Genomic DNA, 16,825 nt, shown 5'->3' with positions numbered 1-16,825 from the left:
AACACTGTATATAGTTAGACCTTTTTTTTTAAGAAAAAATAATTTTTGACTGAATTATTTGTGAAAACTGATTGAAAATGTATTTTTGTCCATGCTTTTTTATGTCTATAATTGTTAAATAAACTAGTATTCTGTATGTAAAACGCATTATATGAAGTGTTTCCTTATTTACCTAAATAAAATAAACCAAACCCGGATATGAGAGAACCCCCGGATATAAGAGACATATATCTTACATCCGGGTTACACTGTTAACTGATGCTTCAAATACAGAAATATTGAATTTAAAATATTGTGTTATGTTTAGAAAACATTGATAAGTTTTAAAAAAATCTACATATTAATACGATAGCGCGTGTGTTATTTTGTGTGTCACGTTTACATGTTTTTACTTCCCAGTGACTGTCGTTTAATTGTTATGACCATTCATTTCTTGTAATAAATAATTTTCCCAAGAATTCTTCATAAGTTTTTGTTTTGGTTTCGATTCAAGCTGATGCACCCAAGTCATATGGATATATTTTTTTTTTTTTTTTGAAATCACAACTTTATAATATATAAGGATTGACAGAAAATTGTCTCTATAATAATATTTACAAAATCTGCATAAATTAAAATATCATATTTAAGAGTATTTTATGACCGGGCTATGCCAGGTGCCCCTGCTGGCTTAGATAAATACTTTTGTAGTTCTAACAAAAGAGCTACAATAATATCAGGGTGTCTTCATTCATGCTGAACATCCACAGAATGCTAACATCAATATATTACATGTGAAAGAGTCCGCTGTGGAATTTCCACAGGTCCTGCTAGTAAAAAAAAAAAAAAGTAAAACAAATGTTAATTGCTGCTTACTTGAACATCACTTGAATACGGAGGGGGTGGAGGTGGGAACTGGAACACTTCATCCTCTTGAGCTGTTCCAGTGCTGGTACCCACGGTTGATTCTGTCGTCTGTTGTTGTTGTTGTTGCTGCTGTTGTTGTTGTTGTTCAGGTGCTTTGGGGAATACTGAAAAGCCACTTCCTGTTGTTGTTGTTTTCGGCTCTGTGGTGCCACTGCCACATATTGGAGTATGAGCTGAAGATGAGTACCCACTCCCACTGAGTCCGACAGAAGTAGGTGCGGATACTGCAGCTGTTGAGTATTGGTTCCGTAAAATATTCAGAATCATTGATATGTCTGAGCTCATTTTTTTTTCCAAACGACACAGCTGGCTGCAAGAGACAAAGTCCAATCATCAATGATTACATTCAGAATTAACATCATCAGTTTAATGTTTTCGTTTTACACGTTAGCATGCATTAGACGGCTTTTAAAAATTCACTTCCAAACGAACCTATCTCTGGCCAAGTCTTTATTTACCCTTCTTTCCCTCACGTCTATTTTTATCACTTGCCCAGCTTTCCCCTGTAAAGTAAACCTACTATCTCGGCTTTTCTTAATCATCTAATCTAACAAGAACCCTCACCCATTCTTTCAACGTGGCCATACCATCTAAGTCTCCTGTTCTGTACACATCTCCTTATATTATCCAACTTTAGTCCTGTCTTTAAGACTCACATTACACATTCATCATATCATTCTCTCTCCTCTCCATGCAACGCATGTCCTCAACCCTCATTTTACCAAGTTTCACTTCCATACATCATCACACTGCATACACATGCACAATAGACATTTCCCTTTGTCGATAGTAGTAAGTTATAACCCCACCCATGTTAAGAACAGGAGTTCCCTGAACTTATTCCATCAACTCTTGCAATTATACTAGCACTAGTAATTTCTCTGCACTTATTGTGTACCCAATACTTACAAGGACCCATGACGCAGTGGTGAGAGTACTTGGAAAAATCAACCGTGAAAGTGATAAAAAAATACAATTGCGAATTACTTACATGGCTGACGGAACGAGAACATGCTACCCCAGTGAAGTAAATAAAGGGGGGTAATTTAGCAGAGAAGACGACAAACAACTATACAATAAATAAAATATACAAGAAATAAATGTTACCGTAGCCAATAAAAGCTAATGTTATACCTACCTATATCATTTGTTTTTGTTTTCAAGTAGTTTTTATTGCTCTTTATTTAATCTTAAAAGTTCAGTTTTTCTGAGCGGATTTGAAAAAAAAAAAAAAAAAATGGCAGCATCTTCTTTTTTGGAAGAAGCAAGCCTCGTTTTAACTTCAAAGTTTACAGGTGCTTTGAATTTTTTTTTAGTATTTTCTTACAAGAGTACCCAGCGTAGTATAGCCCCATGTTAAGAACAGCTTTAGGAATAAATACCCCCAACCTCGAAAGTCTTTCTTAATATAGGGAGGTTGGGGGGGGGGGTTGAAATTCCTTGCAGATTCTCTGAGTTCGATAAGATACATCTAAAAAAAGGTTGGGGGTTACATCGGCTGAAACGTTGTGAAAATAACACTCAAGATGAGAACATTAATACAAATAATTTGAAGTTAAATTTTCTTGAAGAGTCTAATTTCTTAATGAATGTTAAGATGTTGCTCAGATTAGTGTTTTCAAAACGGTCCCTTAGGTTATCTGAATTGTACTTTTTTTGGGCTTTGTTGGAGTTTGTGCTAAAATTCTGTAACAAATTTCTTTCAAATTCATGAAATAAGTGTAAATTATTAAAAAAAAAAAAAAAAAAAAAGCACATGTCTCTGCTCTATTATTTTCATGACAAGTGCTCGTCTGAGCTCCACCCTATACCCCCCTGCCAAAACATTCATCTAGCTGAAACAACTATCAATAATTTCCCTTTACTCTTTATCTGTGCCTAAACCGAAACGTGGATTCCATGAATGAAACTTCTTTCTTAGAACTACACGCCTGTAGAACTCTCTTCCGTTTGCCTTCTTTCTAGCTGACTACAATATGGTTGTCTTCAAGTCCAATGTAAACAAGTTCTTGATGAACCGTTCCCCTTAAGTAATCCTAGTAACCAAATTTCCACTGCTTACGATTACTACAATATTGTTCCATTGACTACTCTACACTCATTAATCCTTATCAAACATTTCTTGACACTTTGTCAAAAGTTTTCTCCAACTACTCAGATATATATATTTATTTTAAATCGTAAGAGAAAAAATGTTATGAGAATTGAACCAAAGTAATCTAAAGTGACATTTAAAGAAAGAAATGGTTCTAACCGAGTCATATCTTCCAATCTTCTTTCCACTTCCATTGGACTTGATTGTCCAACCGTAACTGGCTGGACGTCAACTCCTCCTCCTCCAACTCCACCTCCTCCTCCTACTACTCCACGACCGGAAACCTGATGTTCATCAAACTGTGAATGGCTTGAGGATGTTGAAACTGGTAATGTCATACTGGATGTGGATTTGGGGACACTTGAAGATGATGTGACTTTATGCTTGAAGTTAAAAAGAAAAAAAAGAAACAGAAAAATTTTAAAGATGAAAATTAATAAAACATATAAATATAACAATTTCTAATCTGAAAACAACACGTTAGGAAATTATCTTAAACATATCAAATTAATTTTTATGATAATAATACACTTTTATTTCATTTGATATGCAAGTAGTTAGACATGATATAATGCAATTATGTGTATAAAGCAAGTGAACAAGTAGAATAAAGGATCTCTTAGGTTTAACAACTAAAATTGCAATATTTCTATGATGAGAAAACTTTAATTTGCCATTTTTTTCCCCCATTAAAATTTACTGAAATAAAAATGTTGAAGAAAAACTTTTTGGTACAAATTTTCAGATAAAAAAAAAAAAATTCAACAGCCATGTCCGTTGATTCTGCTGCGATGTTCTTCATTCCTGTTGCAACTAAAAATCGAACTGATATTCTCTGAATGCAAACCACCTACAACTAAATACTCTTACATGGAGGCTGATCCTGCAAGACAATTCTAGAGCTATTTTCTGGAATCTCAAAACAAATGGCATAAAAAACACAAATCCTTGACCATACCTTCTTTTTAACAGAAAAGAAAAAATAAAATGAGAAAATAATGTAATCTCTGTCAGGGAGGCAAGGATATATATATATATATTTTTTTTTGGCCTCTGCTGTGGAACACTACATAATTAAACTTACCATATATGATTCAACATTATATAATGTTCTCTTCTTTCTCATGTTAATGGATGTTGGCCTAGGGGTTGAATATCAGACTACAGAGTTGAAGATGACTTTGCAACTGAGTTTGGATTCTTTAAGTGACAGTAGTTATCATTTCCTACACTGAAGATTGCATAAACATGAAACAAGTGTCTGTAGATAACACACACACACACAAGTTTGACAGAAATTGGTCGAATTTTCCTACCCTGTGCAATCTGGTATCCTTTATACGCACTTAAATTACATGTTTCATGTAGAATTCTTACGACCTTTTCGTAACATAGTTACAACTTCACACTAATGTGCACCTGTTAGTTAAATTGCAATTTTCACACTTGCATTATGTTTCGTTAAAAAAAAATATCAGTCGCTAATGCTGTACATGTAATTTGTTTTATAGTATACAAGAGCTACAGCAATTACAACACTTCTAGGAACCTTAGTGTTTTAATATAACTAGCGAAACCCCATAGAAATTCCACAATGCTTTATCTATCAATATGTATAATTTATTGTAAATAATAATATTCCTTTGAAATTAATGTCTGTCATGGTCAATACTATTAAGAAAAAAAAATGTTTCTTCTTCTGTAAAAAGCAATTGTAATTGATGTTGAAACAATTTTTACATGAGTAAAGTTAAAATTGTTTTGCTGATCAGATGATCTCATTTTGTTTTTAAATGTGTGTGAAAGATGATAATGTATGTACAAACATGGAGTCAATTCAAATTTATTTGGAAAAAAAAAATCACATTGTTAAATAATGGGACTGGCCATATGCTGGAATAAACAAGAATGAAATTGAAGCAACAAAACTCCTGGACGATGCCAGGCTCCTGAAAAACAGCAAACGGGAGAAAGTGATCCAGATTCTGACCCATGATGTAGATGAAACATCATATGCTGAACAAAGGGACAATAGATTCAGACTTATGCATCCGTAATAAAAACAAATGGGTTTGGAGGTCAGAGACACATACTATGAATTGGTCTGTCGCCATCCTCTCATCTCTCTCTCTTCACCGTTTGCCACTCATTGGTTGTCAAATAGTTTATTTTTATAGACACAAGAATTTGTCATTTATTTGATAAACGCAGCATATTTCAGATGGTGTCATTAAAGTACAGTGGAAATAGAGGTGATTGAAAGACTATACACACATGCGACGGAAAAAAACGCAGAGCTAATTTTTATACATAAATTGTAAGAGACATGCCTGTTATGTAACTATAGTGCAACCAGCATATTTTAGATACAGGTTAAAATACATTGGTAAAATACATCGGTAAAAACAATTGTTAAAATACATCGGTAAAATACATTGGTAAAAACAATTGTTAAAATACATCGGTAAAATACATCGGTAAAAACAATTGATAAAAACAACTGACATGCATAGAAAAAACTCAGAGCCAACTTTTATACATAAATTGTAAGAGGCACACTCGTTATGCAACAATAGTGCAACAAGCCTTGTAAAAAGACAGGTAGAAGCTATTTACATCTACATACAGTTTGTCCGAGGCCACTTTAAACATGGATGTGGTAGTCATTGTCAGCTTCATGGAGCATAAACATGGACAGAGAATGTTGCCTTTTTTTAATTGGACCAAAAGCAATAGCAGAACATCTTTAGTGGTTGGCCTATTATATAGATAGATTTTTTCTTACCTGTGTTTCTGGACTAGCACTTTGTTCTTGAAGTAAAGGAGCACTTTCTTGACTTTTTTTCGTGGAGTCGTGTCGCCCTGTTACTACATTCACCAAAGTATTCACACTAGATAGAGCTCCTGAAAATATAGTGACAATGTATATAAAATATTACACATAAAAGTATTAATATAGAACAGAGCATAAACTTAAAATATTAAGAAAAATTATTATATATCATATTTGAAAAATTATTATAGATTATATTAGAAAAAAAAAAAATTAAATTTTATTTTATATGTCTGTTAAATGGATAACAAGGTTCATGTAAAAACTGTTGAAAGAGAAATAACTCTGTACACCAGAAGTGACATTTTGAATCAGGATTGATCTATCTAGAGTTATCTGCCCCTGTATTGATCAGCCGACAAGAGAAAACAACAAAGATACAAAATGGAGGATATTACTAAAATCGGTTTCACGACAGACAATTGAATCCTCCTCATTGCACCGTAATTCTTTCATTTGTAAATTTGTTAATAAAAATCATTTTATATTGTTAGTCCCCAAAGAATCGTTTTCATCCATTTATTTCTTCATATTTGTGCATAATAAGCCACTTCACAACATTTGCTCATTATTTATGTTTACAGATGGCAACTTTTCATGGTTTTCATCCATTTATTTCTTCATATTTCTGTTTTTCCACCCACACAAACATTTTAAGATAACATTATAGCTCATTGCATAGCTGAATGTTTGTCTCAAGGCATTGTTGAAGTTTAACTGTGTATAAAACTGTATATAAAACTGTGGTTTAATTGTGCATGGATTCCCTTGTCAATCATTCTATGCTAATGCTGTGAAAATATCCACAGAATTTTCGAATGGATGCAATTCAGTTGGAGATGGGTACGCAATTTCTCTCTAGCTTGGTCTGAGGTAACACTGAGGATTAGAATTTGGTTAAGAGAATAACTTTGTAAGAATTTGTGAACATTTCAATAGAAAACCACTATCTTGTAGTTAGCTGGGAAGAGGTCCTGTGGTATTGTGTTCCACAGGCGGGCAATTCTTGTAAAGACACTTTTCTCATGGTCGTTTAGTTTTAGGTTTACAGTGGTTGTAGGTATACGAGTGCTTGTTGTAAAAATTTTAAGAGGGAACCATAACTGGAGCTCAGTCGAGCACCTACCATGAAAATAACGATAGAATAAAGACAAGCAACGTTTCTTTTATGAGAAAGAGATTGTAAAGAAAAGACTAGGACATTCTTCCACTAGATTTCAAAGTCGGGTTTTGTACTCTGCTAAGGCAGGAAAGGGTACTCTGAGAGTCACCTCTCCAAATGTGAAAACAGTACTTCATTATTGGGATTTTATGTATTTAAGTCTCTTTGAAATATGAAATCAAGTTTAACTTAGAAGTAATATATTTGAGCACACTCGGATGGTTTTGTCATCTATCAAAGGCCTACGATTTTGAGAGCACTTAAATAATATAAAAAATTTTATTTTTCAGTTTCAAATGAAGCAGCAGTATTCTATGATAGTTTCAAATGAGTATTCTATAATTCGTGTGTAAGCTTTTTTCATGTGTCCAGTTGTGATCGAGTAAGCTGTTTGCATGTAAAAATGACATTTTTGTCTTTTAACAAATATATAATTTAAAAGGTATTTTTAGAAGGCTAGATCAATTGAGATAGTTAATTGCAATTTACGGCTTAGAGAGAGAGAGAGGATTTATTTTTCCACTGACGATGAGTTATTACCCGAAAGGACCTTTGGAATTAAATACCACCTAGTTAAAATTTAGGTAGATAAATGAATAAATATATATTAAAAAATATATATATAATAAATAAAAAAAAAATTGAATTATTTATTATTCATATTTATTTGTCTTCTAAGAACATTCCTGCATTGTTTAAGCCTTCTAAAAATACCTTTTATTCTCTAACAATGCTTCAAGGAAACTACACCATACTTCTTATATATATACTTTATTATGCCCACTTCAAAAAACATCTGAAATACAAAAAAACCTCCGATCAATCTGATGATCTACTGGGTTGCTGAGCCGCTAAAAATTCACAATTAAAATGACTGTTTCATATTGTTTTGTTTTGATAATTAAAACCAAGTTGTTCAGAATTCACAGGTGTAACCTTTGCATCTCACAATATTGATTGAAATAGTACGCAGTTGGATAGAGCAACATATGAACCACACACTGGATGTTGTAGAACTTAAATATGCTTTAATTATTTTAAAACAATGCACATTTTATTCTTTTCAACCTTTTGTTTAATCTTTTCCCCTTCAGCTTGTTTCATAAAATACAATCTTCAATAAAAGAAAGTACAGTTTTTATACTGAAAACACCACTATGGAAATTGACCTGTTTCATATTGGTTTGTTTTAATAATTAAACCTAAGTTGTTCAGAATTCACAAGTAACTTTTGCTCCTCGCTATGCCCATCTATTGGAACAGACTGCAGTTAGATGAAGCAACACAGAGACTACAGGCTGGATGCTGCAAAATGTAAACATACTCTAATTAGTTTAATATGATGCACAATTTTTTTTTTTACAACATAGTTGCCAGTTGTTTCTCCTTCAACTTGTTTCTTAAGTGCACTCTTCAATCAAAAAGTACAATTTGTATACTGAAAACTATCACCTATTCAAATTGAATACTAGCCAGAGCCATCTAGCATTAGAGTCCCTAATGTTAGAAATTTTCTTAAGTTAGTTATTTCTAACACTTTATTTTGTTTATAGAAAGGAACAACCTCTTGTAGCAGAAAAACCTTCTGTTTTTTTTTTTAACCAACAAGTTATTGCAGTCAAAAAACAAATTATATTCAATTACAAATACAATAAAAGGTAATATTTATGTCAGTTTGAAGATCATATGTTTCCAAAACGGTTGTCCTGGAGAATGTTCTTTTTTGTTGAAGAAAATTAGGTAACAGACGTGAGAAATGTTTCATTCTTTTCAATAAATTCTTCTTGAGCTCCTCTCGTCCTTACAGTAAATTCTTTTTTCTTTTTTTTTTTTTTTTTTGGGAGGAACTCTGCTCGTCCAAGGTTCTTTTTTTAGCGTTTATATATAGTCTCTCCTCAAGTAATAGTGGGCAATTTACATAAAGTCACTTATGCAAATTACCCTAAAAGGTCTTGTTAAGAATATTTCCAACACTAAGTAGCCAATCTGTAAAGGACAGATAAATTTAATTAATGCTATCACAATTAACAACTCTGCTCTATTTTTATTATTTAGGAGACCTCTACTGCCCAACCAGTTGTCTCAAGATTTTCAACGAAAGAACACTTCTTTGTTATAACATCAGCAAACTGATTCTCCTGTAAAATCCAAATAATTTCAACCAGTTCTACATTGCTCAACATTTCTCTAAGAGCAGCCATCTTGATCCTTAACCATTTATCTAGAATCTGGAATGAACATCACTATGGACTCATGAATTATTTGTTTTGCCAATCACGGGAATACTAGATAAAGTGTCAAGATGTAAAATTTCAGAGGATATATGGTTATGTATATGGTTGGTTGATTTACGGCACATCAGCCCTTTTTTCTTAAATCACTGGATTCGGCATTAAATTAATGCCGAATCCAGTGGTTTAAGAAAAAAATTTAATAGAATATATATTTTTTTAAAGTCAGTTTCTATTTAACCCATAGCTGGGACCCTAACAGGTACTACCTCTCCGGGTCAGAGTGGACCTGGGAGCAATGGCAATTAAAGGGTGGCTCCACACTCCCCAAAGCCCGCAAGCTGGGGCCTCACCATCGGATATAGTTTAAGGTCATATCCAGGACCAAAAATTTCAGAGGAATGCTTTATAAAACATACACGCATCTGCGACGTCCATCATCGCAGATTGTGTGTGTTTTACAATTCTTTGAATTTTCCTAGTTTCTTGAGTAGAAAGTATTTGTTACTGCTACCCACAATAAAAATAATGTAGTTACTTTGAGAAGCAGCATCTTACAAACTAACAAATGATGCATCAATGGAGCTCACTATACAACACTCATATAGATTGGCAAGATTAGGACTGTAAAACTGTGAAGACTTCTTTGTAGCTTTTGGTTATAGTCAACTAACATACTTCCAGCGTAGCGCTACCAGAAGCAGTGGCAAGGCAAATCAGTTTCTTCACTTTTATTGCGAAGCTATTTATTGAAATAAAATAGAAAAGGACATTATGAAAAAATTTACTATAAAAATTAACAAAATTATAGTCTTTATTTGTACGTTTAATAACAGAATTAAAAAATTTTTTTTTTTATTTTATTTAAAATTGTATAAGAAATATGTTTATGAAATTTAAAAAAAAAAATGTTGTTTTTTAAATTGGCAAGATTAGGACTGTAAAACTGTGAAGACTTTTAGGGAGTGGAGTTAATGCTTTTCGGGCACTCCCTAATAAAATAAATATTTCAACACAAGCTACTGAATAAACGAACAAACGACTTCGTAAAACTTGCAAGGAAAAAGTTTATTGAAGTAAGGCGAGATACCATTAGGATATAGCTGGGATAGAACTCGTCTGCCTTGCCCGGTAGTTATTCCCAAATGGGGACAGTCGATACCGATGTAGGCAGAGAGAGAGAGAGAGAGAGAGGAAACAGGTCAGCTCTCTTTGACGTCTCACTGGAAAAAAAGGAGAGTTTTTCTTGTCCGGGACGGAAGTAGTTATAGTTCCTTAAGGGGGTAAGGAAGATCCCTGTGCTATGCCTGTGATTGGTCAGTATGTGCCATATCGCACAGTCAGGGGAGGCATTGACGCACAAGAAAAGAGTTCTATTTGTTTCTGCTACAGACTTCTTTGTAGCTTTTGGTTATAGTCAACTAACATACTTCCAGCGTAGCGCTACCAGAAGCAGTGGCAAGGCAAATCAGTTTCTTCACTTTTATTGCGAAGCTATTTATTGAAATAAAATAGAAAAGGACATTATGAAAAAATTTACTATAAAAATTAACAAAATTATACAGTCTTTATTTGTACTGTTAATAACAGAATTAAAAAATATTTTTTTTTATTTTATTTAAAATTGTATAAGAAATATGTTTATGAAATTTAAAAAAAATGTTTTTTAAATTTTAAAAATAAACATTTTTTTATTTGAATTTATATAATAAATATGTTTACGGAAGTACAAAAATGAAATTATTGAAATCAAAATAACAAAATTTCAAACATCATAAAAAAAAACGTATCCAATGCATGATATTTCTAAAATAGTTTTAAAAGACTTTTAAAAGTGTTCTCAATAATTCATTTTTTTTTTTTTTCTTAAAAAAGAGAGCGAAAAAGTGCTTTCAATAATTAAAAAAACAAAAAAACAAACTAATTTCAATAATTCTTAATTAAAATAAAACCAAAAATCTTTTCTCTGATTATCAAAATAGAAAAAAGAATGATCAGAAAAAAAAATGTAATAAAAAGAGTACATGCACAGGGGAGATATAGGCATGAGAAAAAAAAGCGAAGGCACTGATTTGCCTCGGCACCATTTCCGGTAGTAGCTACGCCGGAAGTTAGGAAGTACGTTAGCTAACTCTAAACCAGCCTTCTTTATATTCTTATTGGCCTGTCATATACTTTTGACTCTACCTATTTGCATAATAAAGCGAAAAGCAAACTCGTTGAGATCAGGCCTAGTCTCTGTAGAAACTGAATTCAATTTGCCATTTGCTTGCTTCATGGTTATCTCCTCTGCTGGACTCAATCTCCCATCTGCCAAAAGCTGAAATTACAGAGATAGGCTATAGATTTTTCACATACCTGTTCCAGGAGACAATATTTTATTTTACTTAATTTTGTGTTGCTCAATATCTAGACCAAAATATTTGCACTTTGTAGAATCTACAAAGATGTTTTTGATTTTTTGGATAACATAATAATGTATGAAACTGCACTGATTATTGTGATACTCTCTTTATTTGGAATTCTTATAGCCACACTGTGTTAGATATGGAGACATGGCGATGCACATTTAAAAGCAGAGGTGTGCACACATGCACATTCCAGGTAGATTTTGATCTACATTCTTATGCCCCATGAAAATGGCAGGAATTTTAATTATCAAAAAAACAAAGAACTATTTACATTTCAAGGTCAGGAGTTATGAATTGTGCAATGCAAAGTAGAAAAGAAAAATGTAATATCTTAATATTTACATCTCAAGGAATGCCAATCGATGTCTATATAAGAAAAAAATAAACAGACAACAAAAGAGAGCAGACACAGCAGTGAGTGTGATTGACATCCTGACAACTCTCCATCATCAAGCCACACACCAATCAACTCCTACACTAAACGTCACTCTTTCTTTGTCAATGAACAAAAAGCTTAATTGTAAATAAAACTTATGTTGATAAATTCATATCTGTGTTGATTTTGAGAATAATGACAAAAGAATTGTCAGGTTTCAATATGATTTTAGCAAACATTTGAAAAGTGCAGCTAGAAATTTATATATACATTTAATAAGGCAACAACTGTATTTTGTTGCATGAACAATTATATGCAAGATTTTATATTTGTCAATATCCTTTAAATCAATTGCAATCGTTTTCAGAAACCCTTTAACCAATTGAAAACCATCTATGAGTTTGGGATCCACTTTCTTGTATCTTAGATATATTTCACACTAGCAAGGATACCCAGCATTGCTCGAGTCCACATGAATTTCTGTTTGGACACACCTGCTATACTAAGGATACTGAGCAGTTTTTCATTATTATATGTCAACTCCATCATTACTCCCACAACAATTTCAAAAATAAAAGATACTTAAAAACGAATAAAAACACGGAAATGTAATCGCCCCAAAAAAGAAGTATGTGACAATCTCCTCACCAGATATTTCAGCAGAAAAGATGAAGCTATTTTTCAGATGTTGAGCACTTTTTGTTGCCCGTGCACTGGAAAAAACCCCCAAAAAACTCCTCCTGCCCCCCAAAAAATAAAAAATAAATAAATGAATCAAAACAAATTTTCTTTCAATCAAAATAGTAGGGAGGGCCCGTGTGACTGGAAAAAAAAAATTTTTTAAAACGCAGTGGCTGGGCTCGAACGTGAAATGAGGAAGAAGGCCAAAACTTATGGAAAACTATTTTACCCACACAGCCATGAGTGGTTATGACGTCATGATGTTGCAAAAATAAGTGTTTTAAACATAGTTTTAGTTTAATACATGTGCGTGACTTCTGAAGAAAGCGATGTGAAAAAGGGACCCCTCCTTTCAAAAAAGTGGTCCAGTTAACTGCCATGAAATGAATATTTTTTCTAATTTTCACATATTATGCATCCGGGGCATTGCCCTTACAGATAGTACCAATTTCGGCCTGGTCGGATGCAGATGACAAAAGTTTTTAGCAGACATATGAACACACATACACCAACACACAGACATCTCTTCTTTATATAAGGTAGGCTGTTTATAAAAAACATTTGAGGAAATTTGAATGTTTATACCATCAAATCTAAACATAAAATTTGGTGCATATTTAAAAAAAAAACAAAATACAGAAAAATCTCTATGACGCATGTATTCATCTTGGAACGAAGATGTCATATTCCAAAAATCACGTGGGTTTGACCAGTAACTTTTTTATTTGGCTAGTAAATGAAAATATTTACTTGTCAAAGGTCAACTAAAGATAAATTTGTTCATAGAGACTGAAAAAGAACTCTTCAATTTTAAAGTTCGTTCATCACTTGCAAAGATGGCCATGATCATGCAGTTGTTTTGTGGGTCCTGAGATGGCTTGTCAGTTCGGTCCAAGCTCTGAAGTATCTCGTACATGTAGGACACCTGTGGGATAATTCTGTAGCAAAGGTGCTGAATGCTTTGTCTTTTTGAATAACATGTTTTCTCTTGTGCTTCTTAACTTGTGCTGATTCAGCAACTGTGACCCATTTGCAATATGCAGGGAAGATCCGTTTTGAGCTAGGTTTTCCCAGGAGTTGCAATACAATTTTGAAGTACAAAAAGATTTACATGTGCATAGTGCAAGATTACAAAAAAAGAAGCTTGACCTCTTTCTTGATAAGGTTTTGAGGTCAGCTAAATTTTCTACTGTTTTTATGTGCTTTTCATGTTGCTGACTTTGCTTCATCAGATCTTGCTTCTGGGCAGTAAAGACGGGCTTCCAGGACAACTAGCCAATTTAGCATGGCATTTTTCTACCCACTGCATAATTCTTGGCAGTATAGTTTTCAGACAATACGAAAAAATGTGCAAAAATGACATGGAAGTGCAACTTTGATTGTTCATATAAGATTCATTTCAACAGCTAACACATTGAATCTTCATAGTATGATTCATGGTACACTAGAGATCAAGCAAGATTTTTATTTTAATAGTAAATTAATAAAAAATAAATCAACCGTGTTACAGAATTTGCTAAAAGAGCAAAAAAATATTTTTTAGTACCTCATTCACTAAAGTTTTTAACTTTGATTGTTTTTTTTTTTTGAAGACAATTTAAAATTCTATATCAAGTTTACCTTTTTTCTTTAAAGGCATAAGGTCATTAATATCACACACATTAAATTTAAAAAACAATAGCATTTTTAAATTTTCTCATATAGAAACTAAATCATTCCTCACCGAAAATATGCCAATGACGACCTAAGCAGGTTGATTCAGCTTCCCCTGTAGGAGGAAGTTTTGTAGGAATATCAAGTTCATAAGTAGTCCTCAGTCGTATGTCTATCCCTGTTATGGGAAATGATGACGTTAGGTTTTTGCAGTTCTTGCAGGGAGGTGTCGATGTTCTCCTACATACATACAAATGGTCACCCATCTGCTACTGACCAGACTCAACATTGCTTAACTTTTGTGATCTAACAAGACCCAATGTGTCAACATGATTATGTTATTTATCAAACATTGAATAATTTTATTTGATTTCATCACAAAATGTAATTCTTATATTACACAGAAAAAGTAAATTCATTTTGATACAAAATATTCCCAGATCCCCCCCCCCCTTCAGGAAATTTTTCTCTTCCATTATTTCCGGATTTTTACGAATACTGTGATATATTTATTTATTTTATTGCTATTCTTATCTATTTCTATTTTCACAGCATTTCAACTAATATGACCTCTTTCATCTCTATCAGTTGTAGTAATAATTGAACCATAACACTTCTATCCAGTCATAGATGGAATGAATATAGTTAAATTTTGTTTATATTCAAATTAAAAAAATAAATAAATAAATAAAAATATATCGCAAGTTTTAATTGAAGAGAATTTCATTATAGTTATTTGTTTTTGCACATTAAACTAGGTTCATTTGTGACACATAATTAAATTAGGTTCATTGTTGACACATAATAAAACTAGGTTTGTTCGTGACACGTAATAAAGCTAGGTTCGTTTGTGACATGTAATTAAACTAGGTTCGTTTGTGACACGTAATTAAACTAGGTTCGTTTGTGACACGTAATTAAACTAGGTTCGTTTGTGACATGTAATTAAACTAGGTTCGTTTGTGACACATACTTAAACCAGGTTCGTTTGTGACATGTACTTAAACCAGGTTCGTTTGTGACATGTACTTTAACTAGGTTCATTTGTGACACATAATTAAACTAGGTTCGTTTGTGACACGTAATTAAACTAGGTTCATTTGTGATATATAATTAAACTAGGTTCGTCTGTGACACCTAATTAAACTAGGTTCCTTCGTGACATATAATTAAACTAGGTCTGTTTGTGACACGTAATTAAACTAGGTTCATTTGTGACATGTAATTAAAGTTATAAAAGTTTTTTACCTGCAATATATGGGAATCCTGAAATTGGTTTCCTTTCTTTATCCCTCGGCTGGAAATCGAAATTGGCTGGAGTTACATCTTGCCCCGCTTTGGCAGGTGAAAATTCTAATATACCTGCTCCACTCTCTCTGATCTCTTCATCGCTTGACTCAAAGGAAAGAGCTGGATCAACCTCTGGACTGGATCGATGACGAGATTTTCTCCCTCGTCTTCGAACCTTTTCTTTATAGAAGCGATCTGCAAGGGAAGAAAACAAGAAAAAATAAAACTTCAGAAAAAACAAAAAAGACAAATTACTAAATTACTTTAATTCAGACAGCATTCAAATATAATAGATGTCATATTTCTATATTCCCATAGAATATTCGTTGTTTGACGATGTCTTTGGATCATATGATCATACAACAGTTTCCTCACTTTGTTTGCCTAGGAACATCTGTAATAGTATCTGTCCTGATGCTAAACTAAGTTTATTCTGTCCTTAGTCGGTGAAGGGGAAATCCTAGATTAAGGAAATTTTTAATTTTTGTTCCAATCCAGAATGCCCCTTTTTGGGGAGCTGGATGTTTCCCCGCATTAAAAATGACCTTGTGTCTTATTTTGCACTCGTGAGGAGGAAAATAAATAGGAACAGTTTCCCCACTTTTTATACAATTGTTTGCATTATTATCGTGTTCTGCAAGATCTTTCACGCTGCACCATTTGACCAGTAGTGAACTGACAAGGCAGTACATTCATTTTTTTTTTTTTTATTGGCAGAGGTTGATAATCCTGCCACTTTTCAAAAATCGCTAAAAAACATGGTGGACGACCTACACGCATGACACTGAAAGTAATTAACGCTGCTCCCTCTGACACGTGATCGGAAGTTAGGGGCATATATGTATTTCTTTTGATTTTACATACATGAATGATTGAACGAATTGTTACCAAAATATTTTTAATGGTCCTTTCTTAAATATGACAAATTAGAACAAAAACATAACCCGTTTTGCTACTTGTGTAGTTTACAATTTAATAAAAAATATTTATTTATTTTTTTTTTCTTTAAAGTTTGTATTTCTCGCGTTGGCAAAACTGCACTAGTATCAACCATTCTTTCACCTAACAATTTAATGAAAAATATTGTTTTTTGGGTTTTTTTTTTTTCAACAAAACAAAAAACAAATTATTTTTCACATATATCATTCATATATCACAAATACACCTATGCCTCTAACTTCCGGTCG

At 32.8% G+C, this 16,825-nt stretch overlaps 1 protein-coding gene across 1 annotated transcript in view; it reads right to left on the bottom strand.

Moving 5' to 3' along the window:
- The window catches only part of LOC145291203 (voltage-gated inwardly rectifying potassium channel KCNH6-like), a 273,483-nt gene that overhangs the window by 16,382 nt on the left and 240,276 nt on the right, over positions 1 to 16,825 (bottom strand). Inside the window, exons 14-17 of the mRNA XM_080136788.1 lie at positions 15,597 to 15,833; positions 5,787 to 5,905; positions 3,161 to 3,384; positions 856 to 1,216 (exon numbers count right to left, since the gene is read on the bottom strand). Of these exons, the coding sequence (XP_079992914.1) occupies positions 856 to 1,216; positions 3,161 to 3,384; positions 5,787 to 5,905; positions 15,597 to 15,833 (941 nt within the window). The remainder of the gene's footprint in view (positions 1 to 855; positions 1,217 to 3,160; positions 3,385 to 5,786; positions 5,906 to 15,596; positions 15,834 to 16,825) is intronic.

This window comes from Euprymna scolopes, chromosome 12, assembly GCF_053919585.1.
Source record: "Euprymna scolopes isolate OS-2025 chromosome 12, ASM5391958v1, whole genome shotgun sequence".
Classification (NCBI taxonomy): domain Eukaryota; kingdom Metazoa; phylum Mollusca; class Cephalopoda; order Sepiida; family Sepiolidae; genus Euprymna; species Euprymna scolopes.
Note: the sequence above shows the minus strand (reverse complement) of the source record. Positions and strands in the feature narration are given on the sequence as shown.